This window comes from Theobroma cacao, chromosome 6 (genome assembly GCF_053813885.1).
Source record: "Theobroma cacao isolate CCN51 chromosome 6, ASM5381388v1, whole genome shotgun sequence".
NCBI classification, from domain to species: Eukaryota; Viridiplantae; Streptophyta; class Magnoliopsida; order Malvales; family Malvaceae; genus Theobroma; species Theobroma cacao.
In genome coordinates, this window is record NC_142644.1 from 22,103,840 (window position 1) to 22,131,525 (window position 27,686).

Here is a 27,686-nt window from a genome sequence, read left to right on the forward strand (position 1 = left end):
ATTTCTGTTTTTGATATTTTATATGTGATTTTGAGTTTTCCACCATTAGCCATTTTGAGTCCTTCTGTTGTTTTGTCATAATATTTTGTCGGTATTAATCCCTTCCTTATATAATTTTGATCTGCACCTGTGTCTAATAGTGCTATTGTTTCTAGTTGGAACTCATTATTAATTGGGAGTTTTATTTTTATTAAATATCTTTGGATGGATACTTCAGTGAGAACCTTCATATATTCTTGTGTGTTCTGAATTTTTTGGTTTTAGGTGTCTGAAAAAAATTGTTCATTTGGGGTTTCTGTATTTTTGAAAATTTCAATCTGTTGTTTAATGCTTTGTTGTTCTTTTTTGAGTTTGGAGATTTCTTGTTTTATGATTTTTATTTCTGAATGTAATTCTGTTTTGGTTATCTTTTTTGGTTTTGTGTTTTCATATTTATCGAATATAATGTTTTTAATGTTATAGATTGGTTCATGATTTAACAAGTTAGCTTTTTTAGGTTTTTCTTTTATTGAGTCTTTTAGCTTTTCAAGATATTCATTCTTTAAAACTGGGTCTTTTATTTTGTCAATAATTTCAATCATAAATTCTTGGTCTTTTGTTAGTACATGAATTAGATTTTTACTTTCTTTTGAAGATTGGGATGTTGTTTGTATTTCATCTATTTGTAGGTTTTCTGAAGATGCACTATTTGTAAGTGTGTCACTATCGGATGTAGATTCTAAGAGTATTTCATTGAGTTTTTGTTCAATCTCTTCTCCTAATTGGAGTTGATTAATTTTTCTTTTTATTTTACAATATTTTGAGATGTGACTAGTTTTTCCACATCTAAAACATTTTATTGTTTTATCTATTTTAACTGGTTCTTTTTGTTTTTGTTTTGTTTTCCTATATTTTTTGTATTTTGGAATCTTATAGTAATTTGGAAGGTTGTTCTTATGCTTTCTTTGTTTTGGTTTTGCAGAGCAATAGGGTTTTGAAAGAAGATTCATTTCTAATGTCAAATTGTTGACAGAATGATCCTAATTCCTTGGCGTATAATTTTTTGAAATCTGTTAATATTTTCATAATGAATATTTTTCTCGTTAACGGTTTGTGTTTGGTTAAAGTTTGAACTAGAACAAGAAGTAGTTCTTAAAAATGGAAGCATCTTGTTTTATCAAATTGTTTTCCTAAATAGGGGGTTTCTACTGTTCTGGTGAAAAATTGTGTCCTAAAATGCCTAACCCACGGCTTAATAGATTGATTTCTCAATAACTTAGCAAGAATTAATATAGTACCAGCCAATCAGTTAAAACCAAAACTTGGAAAACAAAGTGAAAGTAACAAAATACTTGAATCTTAAAGAAAATACTTTTTGTTCTTGTGTGGCTCTGATACCAAAAGCGATCAAGATTGACACCGGAAAATATTTTAATGAAAATATTTTATTAGAAATGGATAATTAGGATACAAAATATTAAAAATGGTTTTGGTGAAAGTTTAAAACTTTCCCAAACTTAAAATTTTTGGTCTTAAGGGACTCTTGCTCTAATATTGAATCTGAGCCTTTATATAGGCAGTAGATTTTACATTTACATGTGAATTTTTATTTCATTTTCATTACATTTGAATTTGCTTTTGGCCATTGCTTTCACTGTTTGGTTTGTGAACTTGCTTTTTTCTGCTTTTCAAAATGCTTTCGGCTGCTTTTTATGGATCCTTATACTTTTGGGCTGTTTTGGTCGACACTGCTTTTTTAGAGTGCTTTTCGCTATTTTTGGGGGATTCAGACACAGTTTTCCCCCTGTAGGCAGAAGAAATATATTATCACCAAAACAGTAGAAACCCCTTATGTAGGAAAACATATATATATATATATATATATATATATATATACATAAAAGAGTGGCATATCTCTTTATTGACTTGTAATTTATGAGGGGTTTGTTTTTTGTTTTTCGTGTAGATTGTTTCATAAACTAATTAGTCAAATATTTTAATATACATTGATTTTACATTTTTAATATAAAAATGTGATTGCATAAAGTTTTCTTTGGACAAATGGTTTAAATTAATTCTTTTCAAAAATGAAAGTATTTAGAAGTTCTACATTCCGATATCTCAAGGTGATAGTATATATTTATGTTTAAGATTAACAATTTCAAATAGAGCAAGTCAACAATTGGTTTCAATCTTGCATGCTAGGGTTTTCTTAAAATTTGTAAGGCTAGTCTTTAGAGAAATTTATGTGTAGTTTACTTGATGAGAGCATTACAGAAACCAAGAAACATATCAACATTCAAGAATTGACAAACGAGAAGGAGATATTGTAAATATTTAATAAAATTTCTATGACATGCAAGCATTCATTACACAAATTCTTAATCACCATCCATTCATTCGTTGCAGAAACTACAACATAAAGATGCAAACAGTATCAGAAATAACACAAGTAAGAAATTACCATAGGGATAGGGATGCTTGGTTGACGGTTGGGTAGGGTGGGTTAGCGATGGGGGAAAGTGGGTAGGCAGTAGAGATGCTTAAGGGGTCGGGGGTGAAGAGAGAGAGAGAGAGAGAGAGAGAGAGAGAGAGAAGCGACAATGGGAAAATGGGAGAAACCCGATCAGACTATTAATATATTCAATTTATCGATAAAAATTGTATCGATATTTTAAAATTAAATTATTAATAGAAGAATTATCGTTTTGTCAGCAATGTGGGATACATATGGACACTCAATTATGTTGATAATTACGTGGTTAAATTCCATCAAAGATAAACAATATCGACGGAGGTGGTTGGTAGGCATTCTTTGCACGTTTTCTTATCATTATGCCCCAATCATTTATTGACCACACATTGACGAATTAGTCAATAAATTTTGCATACTTTTTGTCATTATTTTGTCGATATTTTATTAATCATAATATGATTAAAAAGTGGTTGATAATTCATCGACATTTGTCAACAAAAAGTAATTGACGAATTATTTTTCGTCGATAAAAGTCTCTTTTTTTATAGTGTCAGGTAATTGACAATGTTATTACTAAATTTAGTCATCGATGAATTGATATGGTGGTGTTAACAATTGGATCAACATGTTACATGTTTGAAGTGTTGCAACTTATGGAATTGAAACATTATATGCAATTTAATCATTAACCTCTCGAATTTGCATTTTGACAATTTTACTTGGTTGTTTGCATGTTGAGTACAATATCGGGTGGTTGGTGCTACCAGAATTGGTGATAGGAAAATAAAAGTATTATTATTCTTTTATTTTAAAGGTTCAAGTTTAAAATTTAATTTTTTTATTTATTAAAAATACATATAGATAAAAGAAGAAAATAGAAAAAAAGAAAAAAAATACAAAAGTGATTGTTAGAAAAAGGAAAAGAACAAAAGAGATTGGTTTTGCCACGTGTGATGTGACAAAAGAATTCAACTTCAATGTCATATCATACCCAAATTAACATCTTAATGCTACAAATACCCATGGAGCATGCTTAGGTCGGCTTGAACGAGGATCACTTAAGTTGAAATCTTGAAGAGTTAGCCCAATCTCAGTCATAGACTTATTTTACGTTACTAAAAATTAAAATAAAAAATATTTTTATATTAGTGTTTATTATTTTTATAATATCCACTTGAAGTAAATTATAATAAAATCTCAATATTTATCCAATAAGATAATGTTTTTAAGTTGAGTCAAGATTGAGCTGAACAATATTTAATTAAAAAATAGTCGATGCTATCAATTTTTTTTTCATTGGTTGTAATTTAAATTTAAAATTTAAAATATAAAATAGAGGGACTGCATTTTCATACTCGAAAAAAATTAGTTACAATTAGGATGCTTGTCAAACGACAGCGTCTCTGAAAATAAGCCCTGTACTACATGGGAGCGCAATGGCGGGAAAATCCAGCTGACATTTGTTTCCCTAGGGTTTACTTACAAAGTTCCCGTTTCTCAATCCAGACAATGAACCGAAGGCAAAATACCACCATTTTCTTTCATTCCCTTTCTCCGAATCCATACAGAAAAAGATGCCAACATACAAATTACGGGGAATCGATGTTGATTTTCCATTTGAGGCCTATGATTGCCAACTTGTTTACATGGAGAAAGTTATTGAAGCTCTCCAAAAGGTCTGTCTGCTTAAATTTTGTATTATTTTTTTTTCATTTAGTGATAAAGGTTTTATCTTTTAGTCTGAGTAATGGAGTTGAATCTAATGAACAGTGCTTCATTCTTTTTCAATTTTTTCATTTTTATTTTTTTGAAAAATAAATAAAAATCGTATTTTTAGTTTATTGAAATTAATGAACTGTTCAGTTTTCTTAGAAATATGTCCAAGGAAAATAAAATTTTGATGCAGTTTTTTGAAATTTGGTATGTAATTGAGGGACGTTTTGGTAGTTGTTGCTTATGATTTTGGCGTAATTTTGAGTTGGATATCGCTGTTGGATGAACATGTTCTGAGTTCAGCTTTTATGCTATTAAGCTATGGGCAGTATGAATTTTGTTAATTCAAGGGGTGTTCTATTTGTTCTTTCATGTGGCAGAGGTGTAACGCTCTTTTGGAGAGTCCTACTGGAACTGGGAAAACCTTATGTCTTCTCTGTGCTACATTGGCCTGGAGGAAGAGTTTGGGTGGTTTTTCAACTGGGAGTAGTCAAATAAAAAGTCTATTTTCTGGGAGCCAATCTGATGTGGGATCATCGAAATCTCAGCCTGGCAACCTTCCAACTATTGTCTATACCTCACGTACTCACAGCCAACTCCGGCAAGTTGTTCAAGAGTTGAGAAGAAGCAACTACAGGTCAGAGTTGATCGTCTAATTGTAGCATAATACATGATTTAATTTTGTCATTACTGGCTTATCATTCCATCTTTGTTATGCATGATTTTGCTGTAGTGAGGGTGATTAATATGTCTTATGAGAAATGTTTACATCACTAGTTAATTACATTATCTTAGACTTGTTCCATGTTGCTTGGTCTTGTCATTACCCATGTTGGATTAGATTCTGACACTCAAACTGGGTGTGAATATGAGGTATGACCCTCCAAATTTAAGGGAAAATGGAAAGTGCATGTGTTGGACACAAACTCATGTTTCACATTAACTGCTGAGTCCAAGCAAGTTGAGTTTTGTTTTTTCTTCAAAAGTAGATGCATTTAGTTGTGAAGAAGAGGGATACTTTTCTTCAGTTTAGCTGTCTCAGTTGTGAATATGATGGAGATGCATGGTAGGCTTAAATCTGTTGATTGGCTTAATATGTCTGATTTGGCAAAAGAAAAATCCATCTTCCTGGAAGACTTTTGTCTGATCCTGTAAGCCAGAGCCTAGCAAGGATGTTTATGAGCCGAGAACTACTTCTTGCCCTTCTCTTTAATAGTGTTTTTATGGATGCAGGATTGTTATCTAATGTCTATTTTGACAAGAAAAAAAGTGGAACCTTGAGTTGATATAAGATGCTTCAAAGTTGAGCAATCATAAAACTCTATGAAGCCGTATGTTCAAAAGCTCATTCAAGTTGGGGATAGATCTTCTGATACTTGGCTTCTTTAAGAAATGGGTTTCCTGTTGCCGCTTGAGCTTTGTTTAATTACTAAGCCAAGTTGGAGCTGTCTGGAGGGCTGAGCAGTGGGTGGTTGAAACCACCCAACTGATCGTTTCCAATGGTTTTTGGCTGGAACAGTTTTGTTAATTGGCTCCGGTTGAGGTTTTGGTTGAGGAGGTTGATCAGCTCATTCGTCAGTGAGGAAACCTTCCCCCGTCACTGATCGAAAAACCGACCCTATTTTTTTAAATTATATATGGGGCAGAAATTACATATCTAACTCTCATTAATGCCAAACCCCCCCTCCTTCAGATTTCCCCCCAGCTACAGCCTGCTCCCCACAGATAGAAACCGTAAGCTAAAACTAACCCTCACTCCCTTAGCTCAGTTCCTCTCCCTGACGGCTCCACAACCATAAGTTAATTTATTGTTTTTACTAAAAAATAAATTATATGGGCTGGGCAGCCTTTTTTCACCTTGGAATTGGGCTGGTTTGGGTCAGATGGGCTACCAATTTTTCAGCTTGGGCCTTGGGCCATTAAGCCCAAACCCATCTAACCGACTGCATAACCGACTGACCGTGGTTGGTCACGGTTTGGTCGGTTCCCTCACTTGCATTGGTTGATGGCAGTTGGTCCCCCCACCCTGGTCGGCTTGGTTGGTTGTGGCCTCCTTCACGACCAAAACTGACTGCTCTGACCTATGCTCAGCCCTAGCTGTTTGACTATTTTATTAATTTGCAATCTGAATTGAGTTACTTTGGAGTATATAAAAACCTGCTGTATTTCTAGAAAATCTTATCACTATATGTTTTAACTTCAATCATTCTTAAATTTATCTACAATCTGCTACGTTGTTTTGTTTTTTTGATCAGTATGCATCTGAAAGTTTGCTTGTCTAGAAACAGATAAACACCATTTGAATATCTTGTATTCGCTTCTTTAATATGGCAAAAATTTGCTTGCCTTTTATCAAAAGAAAGAGAAAGATGAAGGTACTGCAGATTTCTAACCTTTTGGTGTGATATATCATATTTGAGGGAACTTTTGAGTCTTGTTGTCAGTCGTTGTCACAATAAGTTCTTAACCATGAGAATCAAATGCTTGAACAATAAAGAATCTTCAGAGGTATTATTAGACAATTAATCATTTTGATGTTTTCATGAACTCAATACTTTGGCTTTTGAACTTTGGATTATGACTTTCCGAACACTAGAGGATAATACAGGCCCAAGATGGTAGTTTTGGGATCACGGGAGCAATTGTGCATACATGATGAAGTGAGCTTACTTCACGGGAAAGCTCAGACAAATGCCTGCCGTGCCCTTTGCAGAAAGCGTCAGAAGCGTCATTGCACACATTTTCCTCGTGTTGCTGGTAATTGAACTATACTTTTCAGCATAGATTCATTAGACATGCACAGGCCAATGCACAGAATGTATCAGAGTCTATAGATTATTCTGTTTTAATTTCAACTTTGACTCTGAGTGGATGCCAACTTTTCTCATATACAGACTGGCAACAATTATGCCTACTAAAGAGGCTTAAAGTAATTTATATATATGAAAAAGAAGTAAAAGGGAAGGAGGTGGATTTTGATTTAGGCTTTAGAGTGTATACCAATTATTACTTGATGCTGTGTATGGTTTTTAAAGTTTTATATTTCATATTTGAATGTTGTCCAATCCCTAAGAAGAAAGTAAGCAATGCCTATCGATTTTGATTCGTCTAGGTAATGCAGAAATGGATTAAATTTCTGCTTGATTTGTCTCTTCAATTTTATTTACATGATGATGGTCATTCTGATATGGACAACATGGAAGGGTTTAGATAGTGTTGTATTCTGGTCTTCTGGACTATACTTTTCATATTGTGTCCGGTGAATTGAGCAACCATCTCTACAATTTCATTTTTGAAGTTCTAGTTTAGAAATATTTCAGGTGCATCTGGTGTTAATTATTGTTGTGCTTTTATTGTAGAATATATGAAGAACAACCCTCATATTGGAGATGAACCTCTTGACATAGAGGACTTGGTGAATATTGGAAGAAGATTTGGGCCGTAGGTTTCTGCAGTAGTGTTCTCTTTCCATACTTCATATGGTTGTCTTTTTGAAATGCATTTCTTGTTCTAGAGGCCCCATTGTTAACGTTGCTATTGTTGATGATATTTGCTTGTGAATTTATTTATTACTTTTTTCTTGTAGATGCCCATATTATGTGTCACGAGAGCTCCACAAGGTTGTTGATATTTTATTTGCACCTTACAACTATCTTATAGATCGTGACTATAGAAGATCTCTTAACCTTGAGTGGCACAACAGCGTACTGATATTTGATGAAGCTCACAACCTGGTAAGGAAAAAATATGAAATTTGTGACTGGAACTTATGTGTAAATTTTGAAGAGAACACATGGTGTTACAGGAGCTTAACTACTGATTTTATGGGAATACGATGCAGGAAGGCATATGTGCTGATGCAGCCTCTTTTGACTTGTCTTCTGGACTTCTGACGGCATGCATTTCTGAAGCGAAAAATTGTGTTGACCTAGCTGTTGCGAGGCGAGAAGAATCAAATGATAAATCAAGGAATCCAGATAACTTTGCAATCTTGAGAGGTAATTAAATTGGTACATTGAGAATGCACCTATGTTGCTCTTCTTACAAATACATTTGCATGCATCTAATTACTACCTTTCACTATTTTCAAATGCAATTAGTTGTTCTGGAATGAGTTTGTGTTTTTCCTCCTTTGTTAAGTAAGCTTTGATTTTTTAAGTTAAAGGTTTTATGCTTCTAGAAATACTTTAAGTCCCTTTGCTGGTAGCTTCAACTTAATTGTGTTTCTAATTGTCATCACCAGATTCTATATCTATCTATCTATACACACACAAACACACACACATCAGCACCAGATATATCTTTAGGGCTAAACTCTGCATATTTTGCAGCTCTTCTTTTGAAACTTCAGAAGCGAATTGCTGAAGTTCCCATTGAATCCAAGGAACTTGGATTTACCAAGCCTGGGCCTTACATTTATGAGCTACTTGCTGATCTCAATATCACTCATGAAACTGCTTCTAAACTTATCGATATAATTGAGGAAGCTGCCGTGTTGCTTGAGGAAGATAGGCAGCAGGATACAAAGGGAAGTGGCTGCAGGCTGGAAAGCATTGGTAACATCCTTAAAAGTATTTTCAGAGATAAGGGCAATAATCATGCTGATTATTATCGTGTAAGCTTGCAACTCAATGCTTTGAATTAATAGTCACGATAGAGTGGAGCTTGTCATTCGCATTGCCCTTTTTTATAGTGGCGTTGTTTCCATATTATTCATGCCTATACTAGGCATCTGCAATTTTAACTTTTTTCTGTTTATTTCAGGTTCATGTGCAAGAGGCTGAGGTAAATGCTACAGATATCTTCAGAGGTAACTCAGAGGCCAAATTATTGGAATTTATTTTTGCTCTTTTATTTGTTCTATAAGTATATTTCCCTGAGTGCTTGATTCAACCTACTTCTTTATTAAACCATGTTAACATTGTTAAAATATCATTCTGATTCTTTGGTTGTCAGGTGTGAATATATGACAATGGGTATAATGAAAACTACCTTTTTAGAAGCCTCATGAAGAATATTCATTTGTTAAGAAATACATAAAGAAATAAGGTCTTTTTCTTTTTGTTTTCCTAATATAAATGAAGCACTGACTGGGATGCAGCATGGATTTAGCAAAAACAAACAACAATATTTTGAAAAAGAACTAGTGTTTATTAGTGTACGCATGTGATTTTAGTGGCAACATGTTGGAGGAGCTAACAGTATTTTGGTTGTTGGATCTTTTTGTTAGTAACAAGGTTGTTGGTATTGCCTTCTATCTTATTCAAAACCATGCTTATTATGCTCGTGTAGAATAGAGAAAATATTTGGTTACAAGATGAGGACTTTCCACCTTCCAGCCTGCTATATACCAAAATGAGCAGATAAAAGTAGCAAGACTTGTGTGTATTGAAAGGTGCACTATAAGTTCACATTCTTTCTTGCTGTAAAGTTTATCTTAAAATTTATACGGTTTTTACAAAAACATAATCCATAGTTTTCCTTTTTCTAGTCTGAATTTATTCTACTTTATGACAATAATTGATGTACTTCATATAGCTTTTTTAGTACAATAAAAGCAGATTAGGGAGGCATAAGGTTCTGTTCCTGGAAACTAGCTGGCCACTGTGATCTTTCGATATGTCTCCTTGTAAAACTATATTATCTTTTTGTCTATTTGCGTTTGGCAGGTAAGACATCCAGGATACTCAGTTGGTGGTGCTTCAATCCAGGAATTGCTATGCAAGAGTTCTCCAAAATGGGTGTTGCATCTATTGTGTTGACATCTGGTACATTATCTCCCTTGGATTCATTTGCACAAGAATTGAAATTGTAAGTTGCACAGATTCATTTTTGCCACATCTGTTATGCTACGGTTTTCTTGAATATTAATTACTAAAGAGAGAATTTGTTTGCTGGCAATCAGAGATTTTCCTGTTCGGTTGGAAAATCCTCATGTAATATCCTCAGATCAGATATGGGCAGGAGTTGTCCCAATTGGTCCATCAGGTCGCTCCTTCAATTCATCTTACCGGAATCGTGATTCTCCAGAATACAAACAAGAACTTGGGAATGCTATTGGTATGTGAATATTATAATTGGTGAGAGTTTGGTGTGCTGATGTTAAAACAATTAGTGTTAGACCACTAATTGCTTCATAGCTTTTCAATATGAAATGAGTAATACGAGCACTTATTGATGGTAGAAGGGCTATTGCTTCTCTGCAACTTGATCATGTTATTGCAGTAGATAGAAATCATTGGATGTAAACTTATTATAAATAGAGATAGGGGCAGGTCACTGTTATTTCAATAAAATATGCTATGGGAATTGCCTGGTCATTGTTATATGAACACTTATTTGGATAAAATGTGCTGGGTAGACGTATTGAAATGATCTAGACTTTGTAGAAGAAAGAACACATTGTATAAATGAGCCAAAACCAATTATGGTCTAATGCCCTGAATTAAGTGTGCTTTCTAAATTTCTTCATAAAAAAAAAAAAAGTGGTTCACAATTTTTAACAACCTTAGGCTTGAGGCAGTATGCTCAAGTTGTGCAGGAACTTATAGCCTATGCTTCAATTTATGACAATTGGCAATGTAAAGGTTTTTGTATTTGCCTCATTAGTCACAATGTTTTATTAACAATGTTGTTTTTTTTTTTGAATTCTTTCCAGTCAATTTTGCTCGAATTGTACCTGATGGACTGCTTGTTTTCTTTCCATCTTACTACCTTTTGGACCAGTGCATTAGTTATTGGAAAAACATGGTAAGACCTTGAAACAAGCTTAGTGGAGAAGGGGAAGTGAAGTCCATTACTCTTAGCTCCATAAAAATATATCTTCTTTCTCCTTACAGGGTAATGCAAATTCAAGTACAGTATGGGAAAGAATATGCAAATTTAAGAAACCTGTTATTGAACCTAGGCAATCTTCACTGTTTCCTCTGGCAATTGAGGTAGCAGATACATGAAAAATTTAGTTAGTATTTTTTAATATTTAAACATAATCAAGGACTTCATAGCAGATAACTAGTCTGTTTTCTACGGCAGGACTATATGAGTAAATTGAAGGACACTTCAACATCCGGTGCAGTATTTTTTGCTGTTTGTCGTGGCAAGGTATGCTATCATTTAACTTTAAAGCAAAACTTTTGTTCTTGCACTCTGCTAGACTTATACATGTGACATGTCTGATGGTGACAGAAAAGAACTGTAGAGATCTTCGGCTACTTTCAGCTATAAATTGTGATTATGGAAGGTTGTTTGAGGGTTTTAGTGATACAGCTTTACAAGCTTCTCTTACATGCTTCTTGTGTAGTAGGATTTTACTTTCTTTTATCAAACAGCAAACACCAGTTTTTTATAAGGCCTGGAGTCGAGTGATATGTGATTGTTGACTCTGGTGCTGGCTCCAAGAAGGTAAATAGCTGTGTTATAAAAGTTCCAAAAATATTTATGTAGCACTCTGTCTGGTTTCTCATCCCTGAGAAGCCCATTTTTGTATTGTTATGAGATGCAGGATTTTAGCGAAATTAACCTATTATTCATCACCTCCAAAATATGTGAATGAGTTTTTGCACCTTGTGTACGTTACAAAACCTTGGAATAACTCATGGAGTAATTTTCTTGCAATCCTGAACTTTATCTTTATTTATACTCATGCACGCTTCCAGATTCATTAGATCTGTATAAACAGTGCTATTTGTGGTAGTAATTGATAATAAAAGCAGTGACTCAGGCAGCAGATCTTGCTAGCGTCAGGGTCTACATGGCTGCAAGTCTTCACCAGTGGTGTCTTGGGGGGTTTTTTCTCAAAGGCTTTTTGTTTGAACTATACAAGTTGTTTGATTCACAGTAGTGCCTAATTTTCTTTCTGAAGTTCAGCCTTGTCTACTATGATTGATCTTTTTCTATTTCTTCAGGTCAGTGAGGGATTAGATTTTGCTGACTACGCTGGAAGGGCTGTAGTCATCACTGGGATGCCATTTGCCACAAGGACAGACCCTAAGGTTTGGTCATCCTTAGCCCGTTCCCCCAGTTTCATCATTGACAGTTTTCAATTTTTTTGAGCTTCACCTTTTTCTATATTTATAACAATGGAATGAGCATTATATAACGAATTTTGGCTATTATAGATGTGTGTGTGAGTGTTTACATGTGATGAATGCAAGTTCTGACAAACAAGCACATACCACATTAGCCTTCTCATTCCCTTTTTGTCTTTTCCTCGCAAATCTGATAGATGATATGACAGGTTCGTCTCAAACGTGAGTACTTGGACCTACAGACACAATCACCCAGGGAAGGATGTAAGGTGATGCAGATGTTGCTTGAGGAAAGATGTCTTTCAAGCTTTAAGTTTTAAATGTTTTTATTTGTTGAAGTTAACAATTTTCATACTAATTTCTTCAGATGCTTAAGTTGTTAACTGGAGAAGAGTGGTATAATCAACAAGCATCAAGAGCTGTAAATCAGGCAGTCGGACGTGTTATCCGCCACCGCCAGGATTATGGGGCGATCATCTTTTGTGATGAAAGGTTTTCTTTTCTTTGACTTTTTGATCTGTGATTGACAGTATTTGTCCATGTTGTCGTAAATACTTGAAAATGTAATGTGAACACTTTTCTCTACATTGTGTTCCCTTCAACTTCTCCTTTGGAAACATTCATTTCTTTTATTGCTTTTCTTTTCCAACTGGGGTTAAAAATGTTCACTTCTCTGCCTATTATGCATTAATTTAACATTTTACTTAAAGTCCTGTCAGCTCTCCTTAGTTTCAATCCTTTTGTTAAATTTAGCATCATGGTTGCAAACTTTGACATACTTCTTCAGCTTACCTTTATCAGCCTAAGACCTGAGCAAGTAAGAAGGAAAAACTTTCCAAAGGTTGGAAAAATGAAAACTGAGCTCTGAACATGCACAGTGAGGTTCAGCAAGTATTTTGTTTTGTACGAATCCATCCATTGTTCTGATTGTGAATTGTTTATGAAGTTGCTATATAAGAAGTTTGTGCCTGCAGAATATATATTCAACTTTTTTTTGGAGTTGTTCTTTTAGCTGGTTTGCTGGTCTATATATTTTTGATTGTTGTTCACACAAAATTTTGTCACAATTCCTTTTGGACTCAAAGTAGGAATTGTATGGTTGAGGTTCTCAGAAATTTTGAACTGTGAAACCTTGTTCTCATCGACTTTGTCAACTTGTTATCCATTTTCCTTTTATGGTTACTTTATCTTCTGACATCTTCACAGGTTTGCTCATTCAAATCGTCAGTCTCAAATATCACTTTGGATACAGCCTCATATTAAGGTATAGTTATGGCATATGGAACAACCCTTTATCTGAAGCATTCTGCTTATTCCTCTATGCTTTTGCAGTGTTACACCAAATTTGGGGATGTTGTTTTTACGCTGACTCGTTTTTTCCGAGATGGAGGAAGCCGTAGTCCTACAAAGCTGAAATTTGCAGATCATGAAAAAAAGGGTAAAGTATTATTTAATGATGTTACTGTTGTCATATTTCCTTGATTTTTATGTCTCTTAATCTTATACTGTCAAAAATTATTGAGGGAACTGTTCTTTTAGATGAACTTTTTAAGTTTCAGTCATAAAGATCCGAAATCTGAAGTTTGTGCTCTGCAGTTTATACTTCATTTTCCACTTCCATTTTTGATAGTGTGGAAAGTTGACTGTATAATTGCGTATGACTGCATGACTCTTCATTCTTCTCTTCTGATTTTGACACCATCATCAAAAATGTCTTTCCCCTCCATCTATAGGGATCATATAATGCCATTGTGCTTTATTTAGGACCATATCCTGTGTTGGATCAATAAAGTAAGATCCTTTTCGTTAATTTCTGCACATGTTTTCTTCATTCTTCCCCTCCCCTTCACATGACCATCTTTCATGGAGTCACATCTGCATACCAACGTGTTAATAGGCCTAAAACTCACTTTTCTAAACCACCTCTAGATTTTAAGATTCAGCTAAATTCCTCTGGTACCATCATTAGCAGTTGAGTCAACAGTTATCTGGAAACATGATGTAACTTTTGACTAGAATGTGTAACTTTCTTGTGGTTCATGCAAATTCACAGTTATTTTTCTTGCCCTCCATGTTTTTTGGCTCAAAACCAAAACTAACTTTTCTATTTCTTTATAGGCTTTGGAGGGTTCCATTATTTTTTGATTAGAGCATTTTCAGTCATGCTGTGACCAATAATGCCTTCATTAAATTACCTCTGTTTCCTACTTTCATCCAGATCTAAGTCCAAGTTCTGCTACAAAAACAGTTCCAGTTGAGGACATCAAGGAATCTTCATCAGGTAGCATACCTTTCTCTTGAGGGTCTTTAACTTTGGTGCATGGTTGGTGTTTTAGCCTTCCTTTTTTCCTTGATGCTCTTTTCTCTGATTTTACATTTTTCTCACTCTTATCTTAGACCTGACAAAGTAATAATCAGTTCAATTCATTTACGCCAGTGACTTCTTTAGTCATATTACATTTCAGTAGTAATGGGAATTATTGGGGAAATTGTATTAATCTTATGCTGCTTACGTGCTTAATTTGTTTCTTGCTACATGGGAATTTTTTAAAATGTCAAGTCTCTGAATCTCAATTCCTAGAGCAACTTTGATCTGGTATTTGTTGTTGCGTCACAAATTACTGCTCAGGCTGATCCTATCCTCTCCGAAACTGGTGTAGGATTGTGGATAGGATATGATACAATTGACGAGTAAATTGTCTTTGTTTCTCTCTTATTGTTGGTACATGGATAACAAAAATACACAGCTTATTTTTTACATAATCTGTCCATGTAGGATATCCAATCTGCTCCATGTCTAGAGGATTATGTAATCTATCCATGTAGAATAACTAATCTGACTAACTTTTCTATCCTTCTAGGAAAAGACTAAAGATAATGAAAAATATAGCATTAAACAAGAAATACCCTATTTAATCCTGTGCTATGCACCAAATGAGCTCTATATATCCCACATTTAACAAATAATTTGTGACATGTTCAAATGAGAAATGCTACTGCTTATGGTATATTTCTTTATACAGGAAGTAGAAGAGAGATACAAACTGCTCAGCCTCTAGACAAATCTTACCTGAAACTGTTACCTGATTTGGTATCTGTTGTTTTCTACCTCCAATCTTGTCTTTTTGATTAATTTGTGTTTCATCCTTTTCTTTCATGTGAGTTGATTCTTAATAATGGTGTTTGCAGTCTACATCAATGGAACAAACTCACTCCAAAGACAAATTGTCTTCTCATTTTGAAGTTAAAAGCAGCAACAACTCAAGCCAGCTGGGACGCATTCTTCCTGCCAGTCTCTCATGTTTCACTCCTTGTATGTACATGAAAAAGTTGAAGCGATCAAGTGATCTAATGGTTAATGAGAAAAAGTTGTCAATTACTGGGACGGGAAAAATGCAATATCAGAATCATGATGTGATTGATTCGACTGGTGATCTTTTATTGGATAGGCAACAAAGAGAAGAGCAACATTTAGAGTCTTGTTCTAGCAAGAAATGCAGAGTACTACCCATAGAGCTTGACACGTTGCAGCATGATAAAAGTTCCAATAATTATGCATCAGATGCCCAAAGATCAGGGCCAAGTGACCTTCCTTTCATAGTCAGTTCAGTGAAACATGAGAAACTACAGATTTCTGGTGCTAGAAGTGCGCTGAATGCTAAAGTTCATTTGCTGCATAAGGATGATGGAGCTGCAGGAGTTCTCTTTAGCGCTGAACCATGTGGTGCCGAGGAAACTAAAGGTTCTGCCTTTCTGATTCAGGTGAAGTATGTTTGTCTTCTCTTTAAAAAATTTCATTAAATGTTTTTTGCAATCGATAGATTTAGTTGTGTCGATATTTGCTTTGATTCTATATATTGACTGTACAAAAAGGAACTGATGCAAGACACTTTGATTCTATATATCGACTAGGCAAAAAGGAACTGATGCCAGACCCTTTTTTTAGTACAAATAGTAGCCAACAATGCTAACTGCAAAACATGTTGACTTGTGCATGATTGCTAGGTGTCATGAAATTTTGCAACAGTCTTCTAGCCAAAAGTGGTCCACGATTTCATCTCTAATAATTTTTACCAATTTAAATTTAAATTTTAGAATATCTAATAAACTATTATCTCATTTCTTCCCTTTGATCAATCAAATGCTACATGAAAAGTGCTGATTGACATGTTGAATATGGTTATTGGTTTTTGTAAAAGTATACTTGTTCAATTTCCTTGGCTCCTTCCAGAATCTTATTTTACAATATTATAAGGTATGAATTGCTAAACCTGAAGTAAAAATGTTCAAAGTGTTAGAGGTCTGCAGAATGATGCAATAGGATATTACCTTCTTAGAAGAATTTGTGTGATGGACTTGAGTATTGACTTGGGACGGTGTAATGGAAACTGATGGGACAAATTCAGGACTATAAATAAAATTGTGAGACAAGAATAGAAGAGAAGTTTTACTAAAAAAAATTTCGGGTGAATTCAAAACGTTTGGAAAGAATTTGATAAGTATGTGTGGAAACTCGAAGAAATGGCTTAGGATGCTGAAGTGGAAATGATGAAATTATTGTGAATGTTTATCTGTCATTGAAGTGAAATTGAAAAGCAAAGTCTTTTTTGTTGCCTAGACCAGTTCCATTGATTAACTTCATTCATGCCCTCCACTCTGATCTTTAAATAAAGCTGATCCTCTATTTGCTTCAGGTATAAGGTGATATCTGATGAGGTTTAGTGGTGCTCTTTCTTGGAGTGAATGCAACAGTTTCATTTGACTATTATGTTCAGTTTCTCTGAAATTTTCACTTAGGAGAAAGCTGGCACTTTAAGGGGCTTAAGTGACTGGTTTATATTTTAATTTATTAGATGTGGGAGATGGGTAGGAGTGAAATATTATATCTAAACATGTCAGAATGTTTTTTTTTTTATGTTAGGAGAGTTTTAAAAACTTATCTATGGAGTGTCTGGAGAAATTAAATTGAAAAGACTACCCATGATATCATATGGTTTTGCTATAAAGATTTTTCCTAATTTTATGGTAGGAACTGGCTTAGAATAAATTTGTTAATTGTATTTTGCTGTTTTCCTGTTGAAATTCATTATACCAAACAAACATCTGCTCATTTTTTTCAATTTCCTGATAATGTTTATCTAGCTGCTTTGGATTAGGGATGCTACTGAAAATTCCCTTGTCTTACAGGTTAAGGAGAAACTTAGTCCTACAGAATATAAAGAATTTGTGGGGTTTATGAAGGCAATGAAGTCCAAAGTGATGAAGATTAGTAATGTTCTGCAATCCATTGTGGGATTATTTTCAGGACCAGAAAGGCTTCCTCTTCTTGAAAGGTATAAATCAACTCTAATATGGCTGTCACTCTAATGATAATTCAAATTTGAAGGTTGTGTTTTGTTCTGGATGGTTTCTGTTTTTTATGTTTCTCTTATGATCTTCCATTATGTGAGCAACCTGAATTCCATTCCATTGTAGGTTAGGCATCTTGAAACTAGTATAGTATACTTTTGCTTCACCTTTAGCATAGTTTGGCCAGAGATTTTTTGGAACTCGTTGACCAGTTACTGTCAGGATGCTTCACACCAGATTTTGAGCTTTAGGATATCATTGAAAGTGAGGCAAAAATTAATTTCCTATTCTTGGTATGAGTAATGATTTATAAAAAATGCCAAATGATGTTCACAACCAATGTACATGGACGTATGCTTGAAAAGCATCAAAGGGATATGGGGGAAAAAGGAAGAAGAATGTAGTTGCTTAAACGAGAAAGGGGAAAAAAGAGAGAGGAGAAAACAATAAAATCATAGCTGTTAATAAACTCAGGAGGAATAACTGAAATCATGTCTAGCATAAACCATGCACCATCAGGAAAATAACAAGAAAAGTCAAGCCTTAAGCATAGCCAATTAGCCATAAAATATTCCATTGCATTGGTTACCGCTAGTCTTCCACAGCTCCCTCACAAGCTAAAGAAGTCCTACCATTCTCCATACTTGCTAAGATCTTCCTTTATCTCACCCCTCTCCAAAAATCCCAGAAATGTTGTAAGCATGCTCCAACGTTATGTGAAGCAATCTAATATGTTAGAGGCAGCAACTGTCCTTAGAGATACTTATAACTTATGAGGGATACCTGTTAGCAACACTCATCCATGAGTACCAATTGCATCAACAATTTGCTATTTGACTGTACCTCGACTATTGGTGTTATGCCTTCAGACAGGGAGGGAAAGAATTGAGCTGACCACTGAGGTGTGAGTTTATTAGAGTACCTGATAGTCTTTAGCCTATCATGCATTTCCCAAAAAATTTTTCTCTTCTTTCTTTTTAGCATGAAATTATCATCTGTTATTTTTACCGGATCTTACACTGTTGTCATCTGTAACAGATTCAAGGATTACGTGCCTGCAAAGTATCAATCTTTATATGAGCAGTACATTGAAACAAGTAAAGAAATGCCTGACAATCAAAGGAACTAAACTTATCTTGTCCTAACAGTTGTTAGGTAGGGATGCCATTCTTCAATTTTTGTAATTGGTCTGGATGGAAATGAGCTTTTCTAGAGCAATGATCTCCTGGAGTGTCAGAAAGAGAAGAATTGAGATAAAACGTTGTGGAGGGTTTGTGTGAAGTATATCGCAACTTTTGACAAATATCAGAAAATGTTTGCCTGCGTAACCAAGCAGCTAAGTGTTCTTTCATGTCTGGAGGAAAGTAACTTTCTCAACATGAGGGCAATGTTGCATTTGCAAACTCTTATTCCCGTATTATTCTACTGAGATTATGAAGGATTACTGGATTAGACTTGGTCACAGCTTACTTCTTGTGGAAAACAAAATCAAGCAAACGGAAATAGAGTGAAACTGGGAATTTTGTTGGAGAGATGGGATATAAAGGCAACCTAAGTTTTTGCTTCCTGATTTATATGGCCTTGACAGTGCATCAGCAAGAGCCTACAAGATGGTCGATTAGTTATTGGAAATGACACTAGTTACTGCACCTATGGTGCCCCTGAGATTTACATTCATGTGTAGATATTAAAATAGAACTGATTTACAAGGTATGAGGTTCCATTTGATGGAAAGCATATGAGGTGCCTATTAATTACTTACTATATATTGTTCCTAAAATTTTCAGTTTAAGTCCAGTGGCTTCTGATTCTTAACCTGCCTTAATTATTTATATTTGAGTATCATTGCTCTTTTTTTCTAAGTATAATGTTCAAAAATAAGTCCTCCAGTTATTCAAAAAAATTTAAATAAGTTTTTATTTTTAATCGTGTTTAATCAAATTTTTATATTTTTATTTTGGATTAAATAAGTTTTATGACTAATGATTGATTGTCATTAATCAAAATGTTTTTATTATTTTATATTTACATGACATTGATATGATATTGACGTGGATGATAAAAAAGATATATGATCATGTTATAATGTAAAATTAATATGTCACATCTTCAATTATGATATATCAACATATATTATCATCAATTATTATATGGTAGCATGTCATGTTGGTGTTACGTGATATAAAATGATAAATAGTATTTTAATTAAATTAATTATTAATCAAAAAAATTTATTTGATTCAAAATAAAAATAAAAAGACTTATTTGATTATAATAAAAGTACAAAGATTTAGTGGAATTTTTTAAAATAATTTAGAAATTTTTTTAAATATTATGTATTTTTTTTATTTTAAATTTCAATATAAATAGATACTTGAGCTTATTACTAAAGTGATTGTTTATTTTATAGTACTAAAGATAATTCCCAAGGTGAAATTGCCATCCTCACATGGATGATGTACATTTAATTCCACTCTTTGAAGTATGAGAGTCATTAAACAACTGCCTAAACAATTACTAGTTCACAAGTCACTGCCAAATAGAAATGGAAGATGCCCAACCTCTGTATTGTTGCGAAATTTTTAACATAATACTTTAAAGAAGTTATGAATTATTTTGAAATTTAAATAAATAATTTTATTATTTTATTACGTTTAATTAAATTTTTATTTTTTTATTTTAAGTCAAATAAATTCTTATAAAACATAATACTTAAATAAGTTTAATTTCTTAACTATTTCAGAAAAAGTAATTAAGACTCAATGAATTCAATTAAATTTTAAAATTTTTATTTTGAATTAAATAAATCTTTCGTACTAATCGTTGATTAATGGTGGTTAGTCAACCATACAACTATTTATTTAATACCACGTGACATGTTGACATGTGATTTGATGATGATATCAACCCATGACAAATGATGTGGTATAAAATATTGGTTAGTAGAAATTAATTTTTTTTTCTTTTTCTTTAAGCACATGTTTAAAAATCATTGAGTTAAAATTTGAAGCAAAAAAAATAAAAAAAATCAACTTAAACAAACTATTGAGTTTCTAATTTATACAATTTAATTGCAATTAAGAGTTTATTTGATTAAAAATAAAAATATGAAAACTTGATTTGTATGTATAAAAGGTACCTTACGTGTTTCCATCGTTGGTTATCTAATGGTAAAAATCAGTCTTCATGTGAAATAATGGTGAAAAATATTATAAATTGGATTATTGCTCTCAAGAGGTAGAAAATTCAGAGCCGGTGCAATTAATCACCAGGGAACAAGCAATGGACAACGTCAACACCAATATCCACCAAATCGTACCAAAAACCACAAGCATCCAATGACCTAAATTATAAACAAAGAGCCCTCTTCTTGAAAGCCACTCTTCACTCTTCTCTCTGTATAAAATATTTGCATCAACAACATGACCAAATAAAATCCAATTTCTCAAAACAGTTTTGAACCCAACAACAATAAATCACCCCCATCATCACTCACCCTCCCTTGTTTTTCCCGTATAAGGAAAGAAACAAAACCGATTGCCAAATCCTTACGTTACATTGTTATACCTTGTTCTCCTAGATCTCCTATCTCTTACAGCCTTAGAATTCCGAGACCTTGCCGGAATCTTCCTCTCGTTTTGACGCAAAGTCACGATCAGGTCAACGAAAGCACTTAAGATGAACTTGTAAGATTTCTTGTCGTTTAAGTTCAAGTAACAAAACAAAAGCTCTTCCATGAAATCCCAATCGATTGTGGAATGATGTTGCAGCCTTGCTTCCACCATTTCTCGCATTGAACGCCGAAAATCATCGTACGGGTTCGGAGAATACGTTAAAACCGCAATGCATTCGTCAGGAATGCTCGGACACTTGGTATGATCGCCACCACAGCTGTTGGAGTCATTGGCAGTAGCGTTGGTTGAAGTTGAGGTCGAGGTTGACCCCACGTCCTCCGATGTTGACATGGTGGTGTTAGTCACGGCACTGCTCCGAGCCTCCTCGATAAGCGAACTCGACAACCCCGTAGCCACGAAGAACCTGTTGGACCCGCAAAGGTCTGGCGGAGGATCAACAAACCTTGGCGATTCAAACAAAATCCCACCAGGGCTTCTCACTTGATGATGATCTTCACGATCTTCTCTAACACCTCTGCTTTCATTAACCTCTTCGTTGTCGTCTTTGATATATAACGACTTGAAATTCTCAAAGAGAAAACGATCAACATCGGAAAGCGTAGCCGCATCATCGTTGTCACAAGTTCCTTGATCATTTCTGTCATGATTGACAGCAAAAGAAAGGGTTTTGGGGTGTTTGCAGCCTTTCAGGGTCCATTTTTTGGAAGAAGAGAGTGAGTTCGATGGGAACTGAGTAGTTGGGGAGGGTTTTTTCATCTTGGCGAGGTAATCCTGGAGAGATTTCTGAAGCTTCTTGGACATTTTTTCTTTCAGGCTCTGTGTTTACTTTGGGGGTAGGCATATCAAGTCTAAAACCATGGGAGAGAGAGAGAGAGAGAGAGAGCTCTTGAGCGGTTTATAAATTATTTACAAGGCAACTAGCTTTACAAACGTTTGAAAATTTACCTTGTTTAACGCATCAAGTTTTCGTGGGTATTTGGTAAGAAATAGCCAAATAAGGCTGGCTATTAATTAATGGGGGATTTGCTGACTAATGAGGGGGGATTTTGAAAGTAAATGAGAAACATCTTCTTGGATTAATGTAATTTACGCAGATTTTATGGAAAGTAGAAACCAATAGCATGGGAAATTGAGGATGTATTCCAGATTTATATTTTGCTTTAATTGGGAAAGAAGCACATTATGGAATTAAATTTTGCATTGATTGAGCAAGTTTTCCTCTGTCTATTAGGTTTTTTTTTTTGACCATTAATGTAGACATTAAATTATTCAGTTTCACCTTGACTTCTGGTCAGTTTTTATCCTCCATTTTTTTTTAAAAAAAAAGATATTTCTTGATTTATTTAGTATTCATAAAAATATGAATCACATTTTCATTAATTTAACATGAATATTATAAAAATTTTACATCTCATCCACAATGTATCAAGTAATGGTCTTAACTGATACGTCTCTATTATAATCATTAACATACAAAAAGAGGCAATATTTTTAAGGAGGTTTCGAGAACATTTATTGTAGTTGTTTTACCGATTAAATGTATGCCATATTTTTATATAGTCCTGCTGATTTTGATTGAACTTCATTATGAGAACTTCGCCATTCAAATTCTTGTTCATTAATTAATTTCATCAAACCATATTTTAAATACATAAATGTTTAAACATATTTTTCTGATATAATTTTGATAATGTTTTAATATGTGCTCCAGCTATACAAATTGAAGTTTTAGGGTTAGTGGTTAGAAGACTTTATCCTAGTATGATTCGAGTAACAAAATAAAGAGTGTACCTAGGCACAATCAATACCCTTTTGGTGGCAAAAATTGAACAAAGTAATGGACTTGAATAATGAGGTTGATTTTATAATCCCTTAAAATGGAGAAACTTTCACGCTCCTTAGCAAACAATCGAGTTGAACCAACGTAAGAGATGTAGGTTTAGTGATTTTGCTGCTGATTCCATTTGCATTTGCCTTTTCTTTCTTTTCCTCGCCCTGCTTTGTTTGTTAGTTCCATCGTTTGCTTGAGATTTTATCTGCGTCAGTTTTCTGATGAAGGAGAAGGGGCTGTACTATATCACTATATCTGCAGACGGCAGCCCACCAAGTGATTTGCACAGGAGGGATCAGTTCAGCACCCCTCCAATCTAAAATCTCACTTTCATTTTGCAAAGTCCCACATGGCTCTACGATAATAGTATAGCAAAGCGCTGGAGACGTAAATAGGAGGCAAGCTGCAACGTTTGAACATACTTACCTGGACGGGGTCGATGGGCGACCAAGAAGACCCATGGCCTAGGGCAGTGACCTCCATTGCACAGGGGAGGGGTGCGGCCCCAAGGTCTCCCCAAGTGGGAGAGCCTACGTCATAATTTGTGGCAGTGGGGGCCTGCGTGCGCGCGGCCCCTATCCAATCATAGTTAAAACAAGTTGGAGTGCTAGTGTTTACGCAGAAGTAATTGTAGTAGGTGATTCTTCGTTCGTCGGTTGTTATTGATTAATCTATTATGTACAGCTTGTCCTCAAATGCTTACCAACTTTTGTTTGATTTTCAAATTTTGCAACTGAACTAGAAAACAAATCACGGAGACTAGGCTGGACAGATAGCTAATATCCAAAGTTAATGCTTAAATCCTCTCTAAAAGATTAAAAGTATATATTAATATTTTGAGAATAAAGTATCTGTACTAATCATTTTAATGAATTTTATTAGATTCTTTTGGGGTATAATTTGATAACTTTAATGGATGCATGTAGCACATAGCTAGTTATGTATATAATTGATTGGATAGATTTTCATGTGATAATAATTTATTGTGAAAATTTTATTGCTTAGCATAGTTTAAAGAAGTTGAGTGTTAGTGTTTAAGCAAAAGCATTTGGAAGAATTGATTTTTATTTCTATCATAAGGATACTATACTAAAAGTTAGTTCTTTGACTAAGTTCATATCCCATATCAAGAGCACAAACAAGCAAGATGCCAAAGTGCTCTATAAAAGAGAAACAGAACTACATCACAGCTCATACCTTTCTCGGCCTTTTGGCTAAGATCAAGTGTAGTATCTGTTCTTATCAGTTTAATATCTGATACGTGGATTACTAATCCACATGATATTAAATTAGTTTTTTTAGGGGAGAGCTCATCATTAATAGCTTGCTATTAGAGTTCTTGAGTGTCGTTCATGCGTTGCACTATAGCATGGGCTTGGCGCAACCCATCAATGTTAGTTCAATGATTTGAGGCAAGATGTCATGAGTTAATTTTTGTATAAGGATATGACGAGGTAGAGTTGGTTAGGAAAGTAAGTCATCTTGTTAGCATCGAATGTTTTATGTTTTCATTTGACAAAGTTGTATGAAATCTTGGTTTTGATATTTGAAATTGTCTAATATCATGTTTTGATCCTCAAGATTATACAAATGTTTGAAAAACAAATTCATGCTATTTGATTATAAGAAAGAATCATGAAAGAAATAGTTGAAGTGAAGAGTAAAAAAGTCAAAGAATATTGAAGACACAAGGCAAGCGTCAACTCTAGAGAAGCTCTAATCGACCTTATGTGTCATGGTCCGCGCCAACTGTGAAACCTCGACCTTCATAGACGTGTAGCGGAGGTAGACACGATGACGTGGATTAGGGATAGTTTTGTCATTTTCTTGGTGAGTCCCTAGAAGTGGGTTTTTCTAGATATTATTAAGGTCTAAGTAGGCCTAAGGAATAAATGAATGGGGTAGATAATAATGAAATAAATGAAGAAAATAGAAGTAATGATAATTTCCATAGTAGAGGTAAAATGGTCATTTGGACCTATGATCTAAATTTTTAAGTTTTTGTGAATTCAAGTACCTTTAGTCTATTATGGACCTTTTCTCAATATCAAAAGAGTAAAAAGTTTGAACCAAATGGAAAAAGAAGGCAAAGTCAACTATTGAATGGCATTTTTGTAAGTAGTTGGAACTTTAGTCAACCCAAGCATAAATATCTAATTTTTTCAGCACTTTCTCCTCACTTCCAGTAGCTTCTTCTTCTTCTTCTTTCCATCCCTTCTCTCCATTCCAAACTTTCCATCTTCCATGGAGGCCACCCTTGAAACCTCCATAACTTTCTCATGGTAACTCCAATTCTCATGTTTTATATACCTTTCTATAGGATTTTTCCTGCTCTCTCACTCTTTCACCTTAAAAACTCTCAAAAGGCTTTCCTTGGTACTTTCTCTCACTAGTTGAATGTTTTAGAGAGAGAAGAAAACTTTTCATAATAGCTTGAAAAACTTTTGAAAAGGAATTCAACTACAATTTGCCAAGGTGAGTAATGAGTTAGAGTTGATTTTTAAGTTATTGATGATGGTCAATAATTAAATTTAGACGATTTTATTGCTGAAGGTTATTTATTCATTTTTAGTGTGACTAGAGTAGTGTAAATAAATAGCCAGTCAAATGGTAATTGGAAGCTAGTTAGGAATAACTAGTAACACTTGATTTAGGAAACAACTTTTGGAATAATATTCAGGTAAATTGAGTTGGTGTGATGTTATTGTGTGTGATAGGTTCCAACGAGACCCCACATCTCCACTTGGAGCATTAGTGGAAGTTAGAGTCGCTTAAAGAATCAACAAAGACAAGTGAGTGAACTTGCATTAAAATGTTTTGGGATAAATGTATATGTTAGATTGAATCACTTGAAATATTTTATTGGTCTTTTTTTTAAATTATGCATAAGAACAAGTGCTTGATGAAACGTTTTTATGTTGTGAAATATGTAATGTGATGAATTCATGTGTTTCTATATTATGTTGATATGTAATGTCTTGAACGATAATGTTGTGTGATAACTACAATCGAGCGTGTGTGGTGTGGGAGTGCACATGCCGGTGGTGGTGTGGTATGGAGTGTACATGATGATATTGCCTTGTGTGGTGTGGGAGTGCACATGATGATTCTAGCTATGTGCGGTGTGGGAGTGCACATGATGATGATTCCAGCTATATGCGGTGTGGGAGTGCACATGAGCTGGAGAGATGGGAGTTGTATACGTGTTTACACATACCATAAATAGGTTAGGGAAAATGTTATGTGATTGCACTGAATGTAGAATGTTGAAATTGTTAATTGCTTTCAAATTTATTTTCATTGCATCAAAAATGGATTTTCGTTGTAACAAAGATCCTTCTCGCTTAATTGTCCTATTTCTCCTTGCAGTGAAATTGCATTCTCACTGCAGCGAAAAACTCTCAGGTGCTGGGGGCTTGACCTAGCCGAGATTTTTGCTGCAGAGAGAAACTCTCTGGTGGTTTTCGGCTCTAATTTTCGCTGTAGCAAGAAACTCTCTGTCTTGTTGGAAATTTGCTACATGTTCTCACTTTTTAACTTCATTGTTGATCATGGATCTTTCAATACTAAGGCATTAAACAATTAAGGATTGAATTAAGGAGCTTTAACAAGAAATCAAGTTAAATTGCATTGTTTTTAACATAAGTGCATCATGTTTTCTAAAACTTTTCGTATGTTTGTTTGTTCCTTTCTTATGTTCACTCATTGGGTTTATACACTCTTTTTAACTTCATGTTTTCAGATTCAGAGGTAGTTGGGACCTAGATTGAGGTGTCCTCTCCTATTCGCCTTTTGGTAAGTATTGTGGTATTCAGTAGCTATAGCTTCACCTAGAGTCAATCCGTTGGTAGTCAAGAGTCTTTTGCTTGTGTATATGTACACGTGATGTAAATCATCAAGATATGTGTTATGATCAAAATATGTATACTTTGACTTATGGTGCCATTGTGAGTTAGCAATGGGTGACATTATTTTAAGATAATACAAATGTAAATACTTGGTTGTCATAATATGTTATTGAAATACTTATAGTTAAGAATTACGAAATGTGACTGTAAGAATGAGTGATGGAAAAATAGACAAGACTACATAAAGAGGCTTGCTTGGGCTTAGTGGGCTATGCCCATTGGGCCCATGCACCGTTTATGCCCCGAAAATTGGGTTGTGACACCAACCTTCTGAGGCATTATCTGCTTTGGCCCGTCGACCTCACGATTTTATCCTACAAAAGGCGTCTTATAGGTTAAAAGTAGTGTGAACCCTTATATGCCCAATATTACTCTAATACATAGCTGATGTGAGATTCATGGCTGTTGGTCCCAAGTAAATGTGCTAGAGGGGGGTGAATAGCACTTTTTGGCTCTTGGTAAGATGAGGAACTAATTTGAAAAGCAATGAAAATAAAAACAGAGTAGACAATGCGCAGAAATTTAGAGTGGTTCGGTCCAAGACTTACATCACTATCTTGATTATCCAACAAAGGATTTTTCAAACTAATCCACTATAAACCAGTGAAATTCACAAGCTTTCACCAAGCTTTACAATGGCTTTTACCAGGCTTAGTCAAAACCTTTCATAATGGTTTTTATCGGGATCAACCAAAACCCAAAGTGGTTTTTCAAAGGCTCAACCATAAACTTTCACAATGATTTTTCACGAGCTCAACCAAAACCCAA

The 27,686-nt window shown here is 34.4% G+C and overlaps 2 protein-coding genes and 2 non-coding genes across 7 annotated transcripts; 3 read left to right on the plus strand and 1 right to left on the minus strand.

Annotated features, from left to right (window-relative positions):
* The first annotated feature begins 3,854 nt into the window (after window positions 1-3,854).
* Window positions 3,855-19,359, plus strand: LOC18595899 (RAD3-like DNA-binding helicase protein). Of its 4 annotated transcripts, none has more exons than XR_001928552.2 (23): window positions 3,855-4,131; window positions 4,549-4,805; window positions 6,777-6,925; window positions 7,528-7,609; window positions 7,755-7,902; window positions 8,010-8,166; window positions 8,500-8,783; window positions 8,933-8,978; window positions 9,838-9,979; window positions 10,074-10,228; window positions 10,827-10,918; window positions 11,008-11,106; window positions 11,201-11,269; window positions 12,073-12,159; window positions 12,405-12,464; window positions 12,563-12,687; window positions 13,402-13,459; window positions 13,528-13,633; window positions 14,414-14,476; window positions 15,219-15,286; window positions 15,385-15,962; window positions 17,383-17,528; window positions 18,583-19,359. XR_001928552.2 is itself a non-coding variant. In XM_007024054.3 (23 exons), the coding sequence occupies exons 1-23, from the start codon at window positions 4,030-4,032 to the stop codon at window positions 18,671-18,673; spliced, it is 3,159 nt and encodes a 1,052-aa protein (XP_007024116.3). In that variant the 5' UTR covers window positions 3,858-4,029; the 3' UTR covers window positions 18,674-19,359. The 4 variants fall into 4 exon arrangements, 3 of the variants coding, with proteins under 3 accessions (XP_007024116.3, XP_017979241.2, XP_088663620.1); XM_007024054.3 differs by having other exon boundaries at window positions 3,858-4,131; window positions 15,385-15,957; XM_018123752.2 differs by lacking the exon at window positions 3,855-4,131 and having other exon boundaries at window positions 4,670-4,805; window positions 6,765-6,925; window positions 15,385-15,957.
* Window positions 19,360-20,733: 1,374 nt separating this feature from the next.
* OFP14 (ovate family protein 14) lies at window positions 20,734-22,107 on the minus strand. The gene has a single exon (XM_007024056.3). The coding sequence runs from the start codon at window positions 21,978-21,980 to the stop codon at window positions 21,093-21,095; it is 888 nt and encodes a 295-aa protein (XP_007024118.3). The 5' UTR covers window positions 21,981-22,107; the 3' UTR covers window positions 20,734-21,092.
* A 1,321-nt stretch (window positions 22,108-23,428) lies between these two features.
* Window positions 23,429-23,589, plus strand: LOC148762164 (U1 spliceosomal RNA). The gene has a single exon (XR_016027278.1). It is a non-coding gene; the product is annotated as a U1 spliceosomal RNA (small nuclear RNA).
* Window positions 23,590-24,203: 614 nt separating this feature from the next.
* LOC148762165 (U2 spliceosomal RNA) lies at window positions 24,204-24,399 on the plus strand. The gene has a single exon (XR_016027300.1). It is a non-coding gene; the product is annotated as a U2 spliceosomal RNA (small nuclear RNA).
* Window positions 24,400-27,686: the final 3,287 nt, after the last annotated feature.